The sequence below is a fragment of the Heterodontus francisci genome, chromosome 11 (genome assembly GCF_036365525.1).
Source record: "Heterodontus francisci isolate sHetFra1 chromosome 11, sHetFra1.hap1, whole genome shotgun sequence".
In the NCBI taxonomy this organism is placed as follows: Eukaryota; Metazoa; Chordata; class Chondrichthyes; order Heterodontiformes; family Heterodontidae; genus Heterodontus; species Heterodontus francisci.
In genome coordinates, this window is record NC_090381.1 from 114,698,762 (window position 1) to 114,712,749 (window position 13,988).

The 13,988-nt window shown below is 46.5% G+C and overlaps 1 protein-coding gene across 13 annotated transcripts in view; it reads left to right on the plus strand.

Moving 5' to 3' along the window:
* LOC137375479 (traf2 and NCK-interacting protein kinase-like) overlaps positions 1–13,988 on the plus strand; it is a 302,732-nt gene that overhangs the window by 269,375 nt on the left and 19,369 nt on the right. For 12 of the 13 annotated variants that reach the window (XM_068042793.1, XM_068042796.1, XM_068042801.1 and 9 more), the window contains 3 exons: positions 3,290–3,457; positions 11,177–11,279; positions 12,522–12,692. In XM_068042793.1, coding sequence (XP_067898894.1) covers positions 3,290–3,457; positions 11,177–11,279; positions 12,522–12,692 — 442 coding nt within the window. The remainder of the gene's footprint in view (positions 1–3,289; positions 3,458–11,176; positions 11,280–12,521; positions 12,693–13,988) is intronic. The other variant, XM_068042799.1, reaches the window with a different exon arrangement.

A 13,988-nucleotide genomic window follows, 5' to 3' on the forward strand; every position in this document is an offset into this window, starting at 1 on the left:
TAATAATTGTAGAACCTCCATCTCTCTCTGTTTCCCTCTCTCTCTATCTCGTGCTCTCTCTCTCTCTCCAACCCTGGTTCAGATCAGCTGATGTGACACAAACCAGGGATTTGAACCTGGGATCTTGGTGGCTTTCCAGAATTGCTGTACGCGACTTGCTATTAAATACTGTCCACCCATGTAGTGAGACAGATGGGAAACATTTGGTCTTGCCTTTTCTGCCAAACCCTGACTGTCCCTACGCCTGGTTCTTGGCTTGATCCTATCAGAAGTTGTCATTTTACCAACATACAAAATTTATTGACAGGATAAGACCAGGTCCATCAAGTCTGCCCCACAACATGACCATCAGGACAATGGAATGAAACACTTCCAAACCAACCAACCCAACCCCGCCCATTCCCACCTTCCCAGCCATGTAATCTCCTGGGAGAGACAAACAGAGGAAACCACAGGGCCACTAAGGGAAAATACTCTGGATATTTCCCCTCCAACCCCTTCAGGTGATCAAAACCAGATGAGGAGATCACATGGAGCAAGCATTATCTACAAAGACGCTGCCCTTTTATAAGATGTGATCTGTGCCCCAGTCAGGAACCAGTTCAGTTCCACCACAACAGACAGCAACACATTCCAGAGGCTCCCTACCCTCTGGAAAAAGAAGCGCCAACAATTCAGTCTGTTCCCAGTCTTGCCTGTTAAACTCCTGTCCCTAGATCCTCCCCAGTGTGTTCAACTGGAATAAGCTATCACCAGAAATGCTAACCAGCCCGTTATTTAATTATCTACTCTATCAGGTCACCTCAGAGTCTATGCTGTTCTACAGTAAAGAGACCAGAGTTCTTCAGTCTACCTGAATACGGCTGGTTTTGGAGTTACACTACCTGATCCAATTAGTTCTGTTTTCAAATCCACTCCAGTAGCTCCATTTTGGTCCCTGTGTTGTCTAAGGTTGCCAACCCTCCAGGATTGTCCTGGAGTCTCCAGGAATTGGAAGATTAATGTCCCAGGAAACCTGAGAGAGAAAAAAAATCATAAGGGGTTTAGAAAGAAATCTCAACACATCTTTATTAGTTATGTAAATACTGTTTGACTGACAGTCGAGCACTATCCAATCGGCTGTAGAAAGGCGGGATGCAGCCAATGGTGGGAGTGTGGGGACAGGGCAATTGGTCATGTGATGAAACTTCCAAGAGTAAATGGGTCAGCTGTGGCTCAGTAGTAGCACTCTTGCTTCTGAGTCAGGCAGTTCTAGGTTCAGGTCCCACTCCATGACTTGAGCGCACAAATCCAGGCAGTACTGGGGGAGTATTGCACTGTCACAGGTGCTGTCTTTCAGATGAGGTGTCAAACCCAGACCCCATCTGCCCTCTTAGGTGGGCAAGAACAATTCCACAGCTGTTATTTCAAGGAAGAGTAGGGGAGTTCTCCCTGCTGTCTTGGGCCAACAATTATCTGTTACTAACATCACTGAAACAGACAATCCAGTCAATATCACATTGCTGTTTGTGGAATCTTGCTGTGTGCAAATTGACTACTATATTTCCTACTGTTAGGACTGAGTTGGGAGGAGTGCACTGTCTTTTCTTGACCCACTTCTCCACAGGTCACAACATATATTTTAACAATGTTTACCTAGTTACAAATTCAGTCAATTATATATTCTACTATTTCTCCCAGAACAAAATACACCAACCAGGTTTCTTTAATAAACAACAAAATTATCAGTTTATTATAAAAAGACTTATCCAGTAATGAAGCAAAGCATTAACACACAGAATGAAATATGAAAGTTCCCTTTTAAAATACCCCACATACAAACTGACACACACACTAAAAGATATAAAGAAATTCTCTCTGCACAGCTCTGTTACAAAAAAAGACAACAAAAAAAATACTTTGGCCAAATACTTGCTAATTCTTGAAGACAAAAGAGAAGATATGGAAGGATGTCAGTTGTCCCTTTTGGTCTGGCGTCTGGGCATATGGTAGCGGGTCAATTTTCAGAAGATGTTCATTCTGGAGATGACGAGAAATAGTCTAGTCGGCTTTCCAGGAGAAACATTAGGGGCTTCTGCTATATCATACTCTGGTTTCGCAAGGTTTTTTCAAAGACAGGAGAAAAGAGGAGCTGACACACTAGACCTCTCAGGGTCTCTTAGAGAGGTGCAGGGAACATGAGCTGGATCTTTACTCCTTGGCAGGTTGATCTTCAACTGCTTTTCATACACTGTCCATGCCCCAAATGAACCAAAACAATATCTCAGAAGCGAAACCCCAAACATCAGGTCAGAATCTCCTGATCACTATAAATCTTAACATGTCACTTCTCTGTAAACATCTTCCCCAGGTCACCAAGGTTTCTGTGAGACAAACGTACGAATTAGCAGGAGTAGGCCACTCGGCCCTTCAGGCCTGCTCTGCCATTTAATAAGTTCATAGCTGAACTGATTACTCCACATTTCCACCTACCCCCGATAACCTTCCACCCCTTTGCTTATCAAGAATTTATCTACCTCTGCCTTAAAAATATTCAAAGACTCTGCTTCCACCACCTTTTGGAGAAGGGAATTCCAAAGACTCACGGCCCTCTGAAAGAAAAATATTCTGTTCATCTCTGTCTTAATTGGGCGACTCCTTATTTTTAAACAGTGACCCCCAGTTCTAGATTCTCCCACATGGGGAAACATGCTTTTCACATCCACCCTGTCAAGACCCCTCAGGATCTTATATGTTTCAATCAAGTAATATTGAGCCTAAGTCAGGTAATTTCCAGTAAAGGTTGTTTAAAACACAACATCTGTGTCCTTTCAGTGAACTGTCAACAACAAAACAAAGTCCAGCATCTATGAAATCTTCAACCTTCCAAAATCGAATCCATATCCATTTAAATATGAGTCCTCAAAAAATTTAACGAAAAATGCAAGTACATTCCTAACATTACATTGTCACAGTTACTACACTTCAAATGTACTTCATTGGCTGTAAATTGCTTTTGGACAGTCTGTGGCAGTGACAGGTGCTATAGAAATGCAAGTCTTTCTTTCTTTCATCTGGCCAGAGATGGCAGCCCTAGTATTGTCCCAGCCTGTTGCATGTTATCCTCACCTCCGTTTTCTCTTGCTTTGCTGGTGGGGGAGGGGGAGGGACAGGGACAGTTGCCTTTCTTAAGCCTGCTGATTTGGGTGACGAAAGCTCGCAGTTTGTGCTTCTCCTGTCTGTCTGTCTGTCTGTCTATCCATCTGTCCTGTCTATCTATCTATCTATCTGTCTCTCTATGTCTCTGCAGACTTCTGGTGACAAAAAGCGGACTGGTCATGTTGACAGTAATGGCTTTGCCAGCCACACCAATCTGCCCGATCTGGTGCAGCAAAGCCAGTCTCCTGCCACTACGCCAACCGAGGCAATGGGGCGAATCACATCTCAACTCGCTCAGGAAAAGGACTCAGCGGCTGGGGTAGGTGGTGGTGGTACTGGCGGTGGTGGGACAATATAATGGGGGAGGAAGGTGTCCTCCCACCCAGTTAGCCATGTTTTGACAAACAATTCAGCTGAAGAACTTAAACAGCCAAACAATGGGACTAATTGGATGGTTCTTTCAACAAGCTGGCATGGGGCACGATGGGCCGAATGCCCTCCTTTTCTGCAGTACTTCGACACTTGCCGTCCGATGCATTTGCAATAATTATTCTGTTGACTAGTTTGAAATTGAACATAGCCTTGTAACTTGGTCTAATATAAAATAAAAACAAGAAATACTGGAACCACTCAGCAGGTCTGGCAGCATCTGTGGAAAGAGAAGCAGAGTTAACGTTTCGGGTCAGTGACCCTTCATCGGAACGTTCCGATGAAGGGTCACTGACCCGAAACGTTAACTCTGCTTCTCTTTCCACAGATGCTGCCAGACCTGCTGAGTGGTTCCAGCATTTCTTGTTTTTATTTCAGATTTCCAGCATCCGCAGTATTTTGCTTTTATCTTGTAACTTGGTCCTTGTCTATACCAACTGGTAACTGCCTGAGATTAATTCCTTGCCAAAAATACATAATTTTCCTTTTAAATTGCCCTCATTTCTCCTTCCTCCCCCACCCCCAATACCTCTCCCTGCCCCCACTTTTCCATTTGCTACCCGGTGGTTGCCTAGTTACTAAATTACTAAGATTCCTGACTTGCTGTGAGTTATTGGAGGTAGCGGAGGGTGGGTGTTGGCTTGGAGTTTGTTTATTGCCATCATAGCTTTGTGTGTAGATAGCACTCTTCTACGCTGGTGATTGGGTGACATCCTGGGATGTTCTTTGGCTCTTGCACATGTTGGAAGATGGTTGGCAAGCAGCAGTCTGAGGCAGGTTATACCATTCACCCTTCCTGGTATTAAGAGCATAATCTGTTGTTGAATAGTGTCAGGTTGAGATTGAGGTACTGCTACTGCTTGTCAACTCAATGAAACGGGACCAAAGGACTCAATGACAGTGCAAAACATTAAAGATTTATGCTTTTTTAAAACGTAAACAGTCTAGCCTCCCCCAGCAGCTGAATTGGTAAGTGGATTGTCAATCAGGAACTGAGTCATACAGAACGCGAAGGTCCCAGGGTTCAATCCCTACTTGTGTTGGGCAAGAAAAGGGATGTTACATTGCCAGATCCAAGCTGGGGTTTGATGACGGACACCCAGATTTAGAGGATGGAAACCTGCTCCACTTCCTACCACCCAGTGACCCCAAGCGCACACTATTGGTGTGTGGATATCAACGGAGGGCAGCATCATACTCCGTGTTGGAACCTCTTACAGTCGCATTGCACATGGGCACTCAATGTCTACTCCTGGACATGAACATACAAGGGGCAAGGAGCCAGAGGCAGGTCAGTGGGGGAGAAGCAGCGAGGCAGAATTGGAGGGATATTTTAAAACAAAATTCTAAACTATGAATTGTTTTGATTCTTTCAGCAGAGTGTAGAGTCAAGATGACGAGCATGATCTCACTGCTGCAGAATCTGGTCAGGATTTCAGTAGCCTTTCTCACTGAGTTCTAAATTTCACCCATAATCCATGCTAACACTCTCAGTGCAGTAATGAGGGAGTGCTGCACTGTCAGAGTGGCGGTACTGAGGAGGTGCTGCACTTTTTAAAAATTATTCGTTCATGAGACGTGGGCGTCGCTGGCTAGGCCAGCACTTATTGCCCATCCCTAATTTCCCTTGAACTGAGTGGTTTGCTAAGCCATTTCAGAGGGCATTGCTGTGGGTCTGGAGTCACATGTAGGTCAGAGCAGGTAAGGACAGCAGATTTCCTTCCCTAAAGGATATCAGTGAACCAGATGGGTTTTTACAACAATTGAACAATGGTTTCATGGTCACCATTAGACTAGCCTTTTTTTACATTCCATATTTATTAATTGAATTGGGAGAAGATGGGGGTGAGAACAAAGGGGAAGGTGTTTGATAGGGCAGGAGAGATTAAATAACAAAGCTGTCCTGGGACAAAGGCAAAGAGTGTGTGAATGCTTGTGGTGAAAGACAAAGCATTAGTCCAGAGAGAGTGTTAATAGAACAATGAGCAGCTCTGACTACATGAAAAACAGGCACATGGTTGCAGATGCTGTCACACCTGCTGACTGTTTCCAGCACTTTTTGTTGTTGCTTCTGGATTACTAGCCCAGTGAGATTACTACCACGTCAACACCTCCCCTGTCGCAGGGGTCAGTAGTGAGGGAGTGCTGCACCATTGGAGGGTCAGTACTGAGGGAGTGCTGCACTGTCGGAGGGGCAGCACGGAGGGAGCGCTGCACTGTCCGAGGGGCAGTACTGAGGGAGTGCCGCACCATTGGAGGGTCAGTACTGAGGGAGTGCTGCACCATTGGAGGATCAGTACTGAAGGGCTGCTGCACTGTCCGAGGGACAGTGCTGAGGGAGTGCTGCACTGTCCGAGGGGCAGTGCTGAGGGAGTGCTGCACTGACAGAAGGGCAGTGCTGAGGGAGCGCTGCACTGTCCGAGGGACAGTGCTGAGGGAGCGCTGCACTGTCCGAGGGGCAGTGCTGAGGGAGTGCTGCACTGTCGGAGGGACAGTGCTGAGGGAGCGCTGCACTGTCCGAGGGGCAGTGCTGAGGGAGTGCTGCACTGACAGAAGGGCAGTACTGAGGGAGCGCTGCACTGTCCGAGGGACAGTGCTGAGGGAGCGCTGCACTGTCCGAGGGGCAGTGCTGAGGGAGTGCTGCACTGACAGAAGGGCAGTGCTGAGGGAGCGCTGCACTGTCCGAGGGACAGTGCTGAGGGAGCGCTGCACTGTCCGAGGGGCAGTGCTGAGGGAGTGCTGCACTGTCGGAGGGACAGTGCTGAGGGAGCGCTGCACTGTCCGAGGGGCAGTGCTGAGGGAGTGCTGCACTGACAGAAGGGCAGTACTGAGGGAGCGCTGCACTGTCCGAGGGACAGTGCTGAGGGAGCGCTGCACTGTCCGAGGGGCAGTGCTGAGGGAGTGCTGCACTGACAGAAGGGCAGTACTGAGGGAGCGCTGCACTGTCCGAGGGGCAGTGCTGAGGGAGTGCTGCACTGACAGAAGGGCAGTGCTGAGGGAGCGCTGCACTGTCCGAGGGGCAGTGCTGAGGGAGTGCTGCACTGACAGAAGGGCAGTGCTGAGGGAGCGCTGCACTGTCCGAGGGGCAGTGCTGAGGGAGCGCTGCACTGTCCGAGGGGCAGTGCTGAGGGAGCGCTGCACTGTCCGAGGGGCAGTACTGAGGGAGCGCTGCACTGTCCGAGGGGCAGTACTGAGGGAAAGCTGCACTGTCAGAGGGGCTGCCTTACAGGTGAGACGTTAAACCAAGGCCCCATCTGCCTTCTCAGGTGGGACGTAAAAGATCCCATGGCACTATTTTGAAGAGGAGTAGGGGAGTTCTCCTGTATCCTTATCAATATTTATTCATCAACTAACAATGAAGATGGATGATCTGACCATTTATCTTTGTTGTTTTGGGAGCCTTGATTTGTACAAATTACCACATTCCTTGGCGATATGATGTGGTTTCTATAATGGGTGCTTGATCTGCAATGCCAATTTTAAGCCCAGGCACCAGGTTGAAACTCTAGCCTAACAGGTTGAAGCTCCCTCAGGTACTGCCAAGGATATCAGGAGCTAATGATATTGGCTGCTCATTAACTGGATGTAATTAATTCCATAGATTCTGGAACAATTCCTGCAGATTGGAAGGTAGCAAATGTAACCCCATTATTTAAGAAAGGAGGGAGAGAGAAGACGGGGAAGTACAGGCCAGTTAGCCTGACATCAGAAGTAGGGATGTAATAACATCGACACGTAGAAAATAATGGTAGGATTGGGCAGAGTCAAGATGGATTTATTAAAGGGAAATCATGTTTGACAAACCTGTTAGAGTTTTTTGAGGATGTAACCAGCAGAATGGATAAGGGAGAACCAGTGAATGTGGTGTATTTGTATTTTCAGAAGGCTTTTGATAAGGTTCCACACAGGAGGTTAGTAAGCAAAATTAGAGCAAATGGGATTGGGGTTAATATACTGGCATGGATTGAGAATTGGTCAACGGACAGAAAACAGAGAGTAGGAATAAACGTGTTATTTTCAGGTTGGCAGGCTGTTACTAGTGGGGTACCGCAAGGATCAGTGCTTGGGCCACAGCTGTTCACAATCTATATCAATGATTTGAATGTGGGGATAAAATGTAATATTTCCAAGTTTGCTGATGACACAAAACTAGGTGAGTTGTGAGGAGTTGTGTCTTCACTATAGAGGATACAAAAACATTCCAGTAATAGCTGTAAATCAGGAGGTGGAAGGAAGAGAGGAACTTGGTGAAATTACAATCACCAGGGATGTGGTACTGAGTAAACTGATGGAGCTGTGGGCTGACAAGTCCCCGGTTCCTGATGGGCTTCATCCTAGGGTCTTAAAAGAGGTGGCTAATGAGGTAGTGGATGCGTTGGTGTTAATTTTTCAAATTCGCTAGATTCCAGAAAGGTTCCATCAGACTGGAAAGTAGCAAATATAACCCCTCTATCCAAGAAGGGGGGCGGGAAGGCAGAAAACAGGTAACTATAGGCCAGTTAGCTTGACATCTGTTGTGGGGAAGGTGTTAGAATTGATCATTAAAGAGGCTATAGCTGGACACTTAGACAAACTCAAGGTAATTGGTTTTGTGAAAGGGAAATGATATTTATCCAATTTGTTGGAGTTCTTTGAAGGAGGAATGTGCGCTGTGAATAAAGGGGAGCCTATTGACGTACTGTACTTGGATTTCCAGAAGGCATTTGACAAGGTGCCACATAAAAGGTTATTACACCAAGGAGGAGCTCATGGTGCAGGGGGTAACACATTAGATAGATGATTGGCTGGCTGGCAGAAAACAGAGAGTATGCATAAATGGGTCCTTTTCTGATTGGCAGGATGTAACGAGTGGAGTCCCGCAGGGGTCTGTGCTGGAGCCTCAACTTTTTATAATTTATATCAATGACTTAGATGAGGGGAGTGATGGCATGGTAGCTAAATTTGCAGAAGACACAAAGATAGGTAGGAAAGTATGTTGTGAAGCGGACATAAGGAGGTTGCAGACTGATATAGATAGGTTGAGTGAGTGGGCAAAAATCTGGCAGATGGAGTATAATGTGGGAAAATGTGAAGTTCTTCACTTTGGCAGGAAGAATAAAAAAGCAGAGTATTACTTAAACTGAGAATGACTACAGAATTCTGAGGTGCAGAGGGATCTAGGTGTTCTATTGCATGAGTTACAAAAGGTTAGTATGCAAGTACAGCAAGAAATAAAGAAGGCTAATGGAATGCTATCCTTTATTACCAGAGGAATTGAAAATAAAAGTAAGGATGTTATGCTTCAGTTATACAGGGCATTGGTGAGACCACATCTCGAATACTGTGTGCAGTTTTGGTCTCCTTATTTAAAGAAGGATGTGAATGCGTTGGAGGCAGTTCAGAGGAGGTTTACTAGATTGATACCTGGAATGAGCTGGTTGTGTTATGAGGAAAGGTTGAACAGACTGGGCTTGTTTTCACTGGAAATTAGAAGAGTGAGGGGAGACTTGATTGAAGTTTATAAGATCCTGAACGGTCTTGACAAGGTGGATGTGGAAAGGATGTTTCCGCTTGTGGATGAGTCAGAACTAGGAGGCACTGTTTGAAAATTAGGAGTCGCCTTTTTAGGACAATGACGAGGAGCAATTTTTTTCTCTGAGGGTTGTGCAGCTTTGGAACTCTCTGCCTCAGAAGGTGGCGGAGGTGGGGGCCATTGAATATTTTTTAGGTGGAAGCAGGTAGATTCTTGTTGGGCAAGGGAATCAAAAATTATCGGGTAGATAGGAGTGTGGAATTCGATACAGGAACAGATCAGCCATGATCTTATTAAATGGCAGAGCAGGCTTGATGGGCTGAATGGCTTAATTCTGCTCCTAAATTGTATGGTCATAGGATGCAAAGAGGCTTCAAGGGGATTTAGACAGGCCAAGTGAGTGGGTAAGAACATGGCAGATGGAATATAATGTGGAAAATTTTGAAGGTATCCACTTTGGTGGAAAAACAGAAAGGCAGCGTGTTTCTGAAATGGGGGGAGATTGGGAAGTGTTGATGTCCAAAGGGATCTGGGTGTACTTGTTCATGAGTCACTGAAAGCTAACATGCAGGTGCAGCAAGCAATTAGTAAGGCAAATGACATATTGGCCTTTATTGCAAGAGGATTTGAGTACAGGAGTAAAGAAGTCTTGCTGCAATTGTATAGAGTCTTGGTGAGACCATACCTGGAGTATTGTGTACAGTTTTGGTCTCCTTACCTAAGAAAGGATATATTTGCCAGAGAGGGAGTACAACGAAGGTTCACCAGACTGATCCCTGGTATGCTGGAATTGTTCTTATGCGGCGAGATTGAGGAGACTGGGCCTGTATTCTCTAGAGTTTAAAAGAATGAAAGGTGATTTCATTGAAGCATACACAATTCTTACAGGGCTCAGCAGGGTAGATGCAGGAAGGATGTTTCCCCTGGCTGGGGGGGTGTCTAGAACCAGGGGACACAATCTGAGAATAAGGGGTAGGCCATTCAGGACTGAGAAGAGGATGAATTTCTTCACTCAGAGGGTGATGGATCTTTGGAATTCAATATCCCAGAGGGCTGTGGAGGTTCAGTCATTGAATATATTCAGAACAGAGATCAATAGATTTCTAGAAATTAAAGATTTCCAGGGATATGGGGAGAGTGCAGGAAAATGGCGTTGAGGTGGAAGATCAGCCATGATCTAGTTGAATGGCAGAGGAGGCTGAGGGGCCGAATGGCCTACTCCTGCTCCTATTTCTTAAGTTCCTATATATTGCAAGTAACAAGTCAACTAGTCTAATGGTTCTAAATTGGCCAAGTTGCTGGGTGAGTCGTTTACCAACAGGAGTGCTTCACGGAATGGCTGGCGGAAGATCAGTGCCCCTGAAATAGGCCTTGTTTTCAAATCACTCAATGACCTCACTCCTCCCTATCTCTGTAACCTCTTCCAGCCTTACAACCCTCCAAGATCCCAGCATTCCTGCAATTCTGGCCTTTTGTACATCCCCAATTTCCATCGCTGCACAATTGGCAGCCAGTCTTCAGCTGCCTGGGCCCTTACCTCCGGAATTTCCTCCTTAAACCGCTCCACCTCTATCCCAATGTACCTCTAAGCTGCACGGGTGCGTGACTATGCGGTAATCGGGAATGTGACACGCAGGGAACAAATGGCGCACAGAAACATTTCCTTGAAGATGCGAGCATGCACGGCCTTGCGCCAATCTTAAAGCGACTGTGCATCGCAACAAACCGACCACCCACAGCAAACAGAAATTAGAGGGAACATTGCTCCCTACGTCTCTCTCTCTCTCTCTCTCTCTCTCTCTCTCTCTCTCTCTCTCTCTCTCTCCCCCCCCCCCCCCCCCCCCCCCCCACCTCCTTTCTGGTACTCTTTAAATTTTACCTCTTTGACAAAGCTTTTGCTCACCTGTCCTAATATCTCCTTGTATTGCTCAGTATCTGATTGTGCTTGATAATACTCCTGTGAAGAACCTGGGGATACTTTATTACATTAAAGGCATAACATAAATGTAAGTCATTACTGTTGTTGTAGGCTGTACGCCATCGTTCCTTCACCAAGATCCAGTTCTTTGACTGAAAAGGTGCATTTCTGTTTTGCAGTATGGCCGAGGCACAGGCACAAAGTCATCCTTCACTCCATTCGTGGATCCAAGAGTATTTCAGACATCACCGAGTGGCAGTGAAGAAGAGTCATCAGCAGCAGGTAGGTGGCAACAGCAACTGGCCAGGACAACTCTCGATCAATGACAACTCTCGATCAATGACAATCGTCGATCTTGGGCTCTAAGTTTTGAGGAGCAATTCACAGATTTGCCAGAGGGATGATAAGGTATCAGCCTTGGCGGAGTGGTAGCACTCCAACCTCTGTCCAGCAGGTCATGGGGTTCAAGCCATACCACAAAGCCATGAGCATGTAATACAACAGTGGCACCACTTCAAAATACTTCATTGGCTATGAAGGAGCAATATAAGTGCAAGTTGTTGTCTTTCATTCATTTCTTCGCCCCCCCCCCCTCCCTTCCTTTTTTATTTCCTCCCCCTTGTCTTAATCAGCCTGGTATTCAGTGGTTTTTTGACATTGGTCCCAACGTTCTCTGATTGTCTTGTCTACTGACATTAGTTGAGATTGGTTTGCTTCAGTGATCCTTGCATTTGCTGGGTGCCAGGAATGAGCTGAGAGCCCCCCCCCCCACCCCCCCCCCCCCCCGCCTCCGGTGGAGATGAAGTAGAAAACATCCTTGGCAACCCACCAAGCAACATGGGGGTAAATTGCTGCCTTCCTCATCCATTAAAAGGGGGATTTACTCATTGTCTGCAATCTAGGGGAAACGTTCTCCACTAGAGAGAAGGTTAATCAATGTCAGGGTTCAGTGGGTAACACTTTCCACTGACTTAGAAGGTTGTGGGTTCTAGTCCCACTCCAGAGGCTTGAGCCCACAATCTATACTGACAGTGCAGTACTGAGGACGTGCTGCACTGGCAGAGGTGCTGTCTTTTAGTTGAGATATTAAACCAAAGTCCCATCTGCCCTCTCAGGCAAACGTAAAAGATCCCATGGCCACTATTTCGAAGAGGAGCAAGGGAGTTGCCCCCAGTATCTAGCCAATAGTTATCTGTCAACCAACATCATTAAAACAGATGATCTGCTCATTGTCACATTGCTGTTTGTGGGATCTTGCTGTGCACAAATTGGCTGCTGCATTTCCTACATTACAACAATGACTACTCTTCAAAAAGCACTTCATTGGCCGTAAAGTGCTTTGGAATGGCCTGAGTTGGTGAAAGGTGCTATATAAATGCAAGTACTTTAAATCTATCTTTGGCCCAACCAGTACCTGAGAGAGGAGGCGGGGGTTTGCAGGGATCATGGTATTTTTCGGGTATAATTTACTAGATGTGCAGATTCCTCTGTTCTACCATGAATTTGGTTCTTGTGTTTTTCCAGCAATGTTCTCCAGTGAGATGCTTCGACAGGAACAGGCAAAGCTGAATGAAGTTCGGAAAATCTCTGTGGTAAATGTGAACCCGACAAACATCCGACCCCACAGCGACACCCCGGAGATTCGGAAATACAAGAAGCGGTTCAACTCCGAAATACTCTGCGCCGCGCTATGGGGTGAGCTACAAACCTCATCTGCTCTTTCCCTTCGGCACATGTCTCCCCTCCCCTCTCCTCAACAGAATCATTCGTGTGTGAGCTGTCAACAGTAAACATCGGAAGGCTATTGTACCATGGGGGGCATCACGGCGGAGTTCACTCTGCTCTTCACCTGGTCCCTCATGCCTGTGCTTTTTTCCTGCTGGGGTTGCTGCACCAGCATCTAGAGTGAGAACCCTGCCAGGTTTCAACCATCCTTCCCCGCAACCCTTCACCAACCTGGGATTGCTGAGGCTCCATCACCACTCACGCTGTGATCATTAGATGCCGTGCAGGCCAGAGTGGTGGCTGGTGCCTCACTGTTCAATATGGCTCAGCTGGGTGAGCCATCAACCGCCTAAATGGAGAGAGTCTATGTGGCATCAGGTCATTGCTGTCTTGCGGCACTGATGAACCCAAACAGTTTCTTGCCGCAGGTAGACACATTCTCCAAGAACTGGACTAGATGACAGATGCATTTGATGCACTTTGGCACCTTAAAGGCAGAGAACTCTATGGGTACCGAACGAATGAACCCAATGTTCTAACCATACTAACTCCTGACGGTCAGCGCTTATGCCAGGACGCTAGATGATTTGTCACAATGGTCTTGGAGCAGTATTGGGTGGGTTGTTCTGTACAGAGAGGTTAGAGCCTGTGCTATCATTGCATATTTCCAGATGGTGCAGTAAAGTGCATTAAATGGTCTATCTCAAGTCTGCGTTGACTAATACTACCTCATGTTTGCTACACACTGGTTTCTTCTGAATTCCATTGTACAGGGATGCTGTCTATCTTGGAAGAACTTGAATACCTGCATGTGTGAATGCGCCTGAGTGTATGAATGTGAGTGTTGTGTGGTCACGTGTGAGTGTGTGTATGTGTACACGTGTGCTGCATTTAACCCTCGCTCGTGTGTAATTGACTCTGTCTACCAGCAGAAGTGTTTGAGGCTGTCTGATTTGAGCACGATCTGGTGTGATTGCCCCCTTGCATGCTCCGCTATGCATCACCCTCAGCTGTTAGAATGGAATTGGCCAACATTTCTCCAACTCAGGACTATCATCTTGAGTGGTTCTGGATCAAGGTGATGTAACCAAGTCAAAGCAGGATTCAGTGGTGATACAGAGAATAAGAATCTGCTTCCTGGGATCTGGGCAAGGTGTCTGTGTTCCTGGTGAGGAAGCAAAGTGCTGGAGAACAGGAAAGATCTGCTTTGCTGAAGTTCAAATGTGGCCTGTCTTCAGTCAACTCTTGCCAATCTCTTACTCTGAA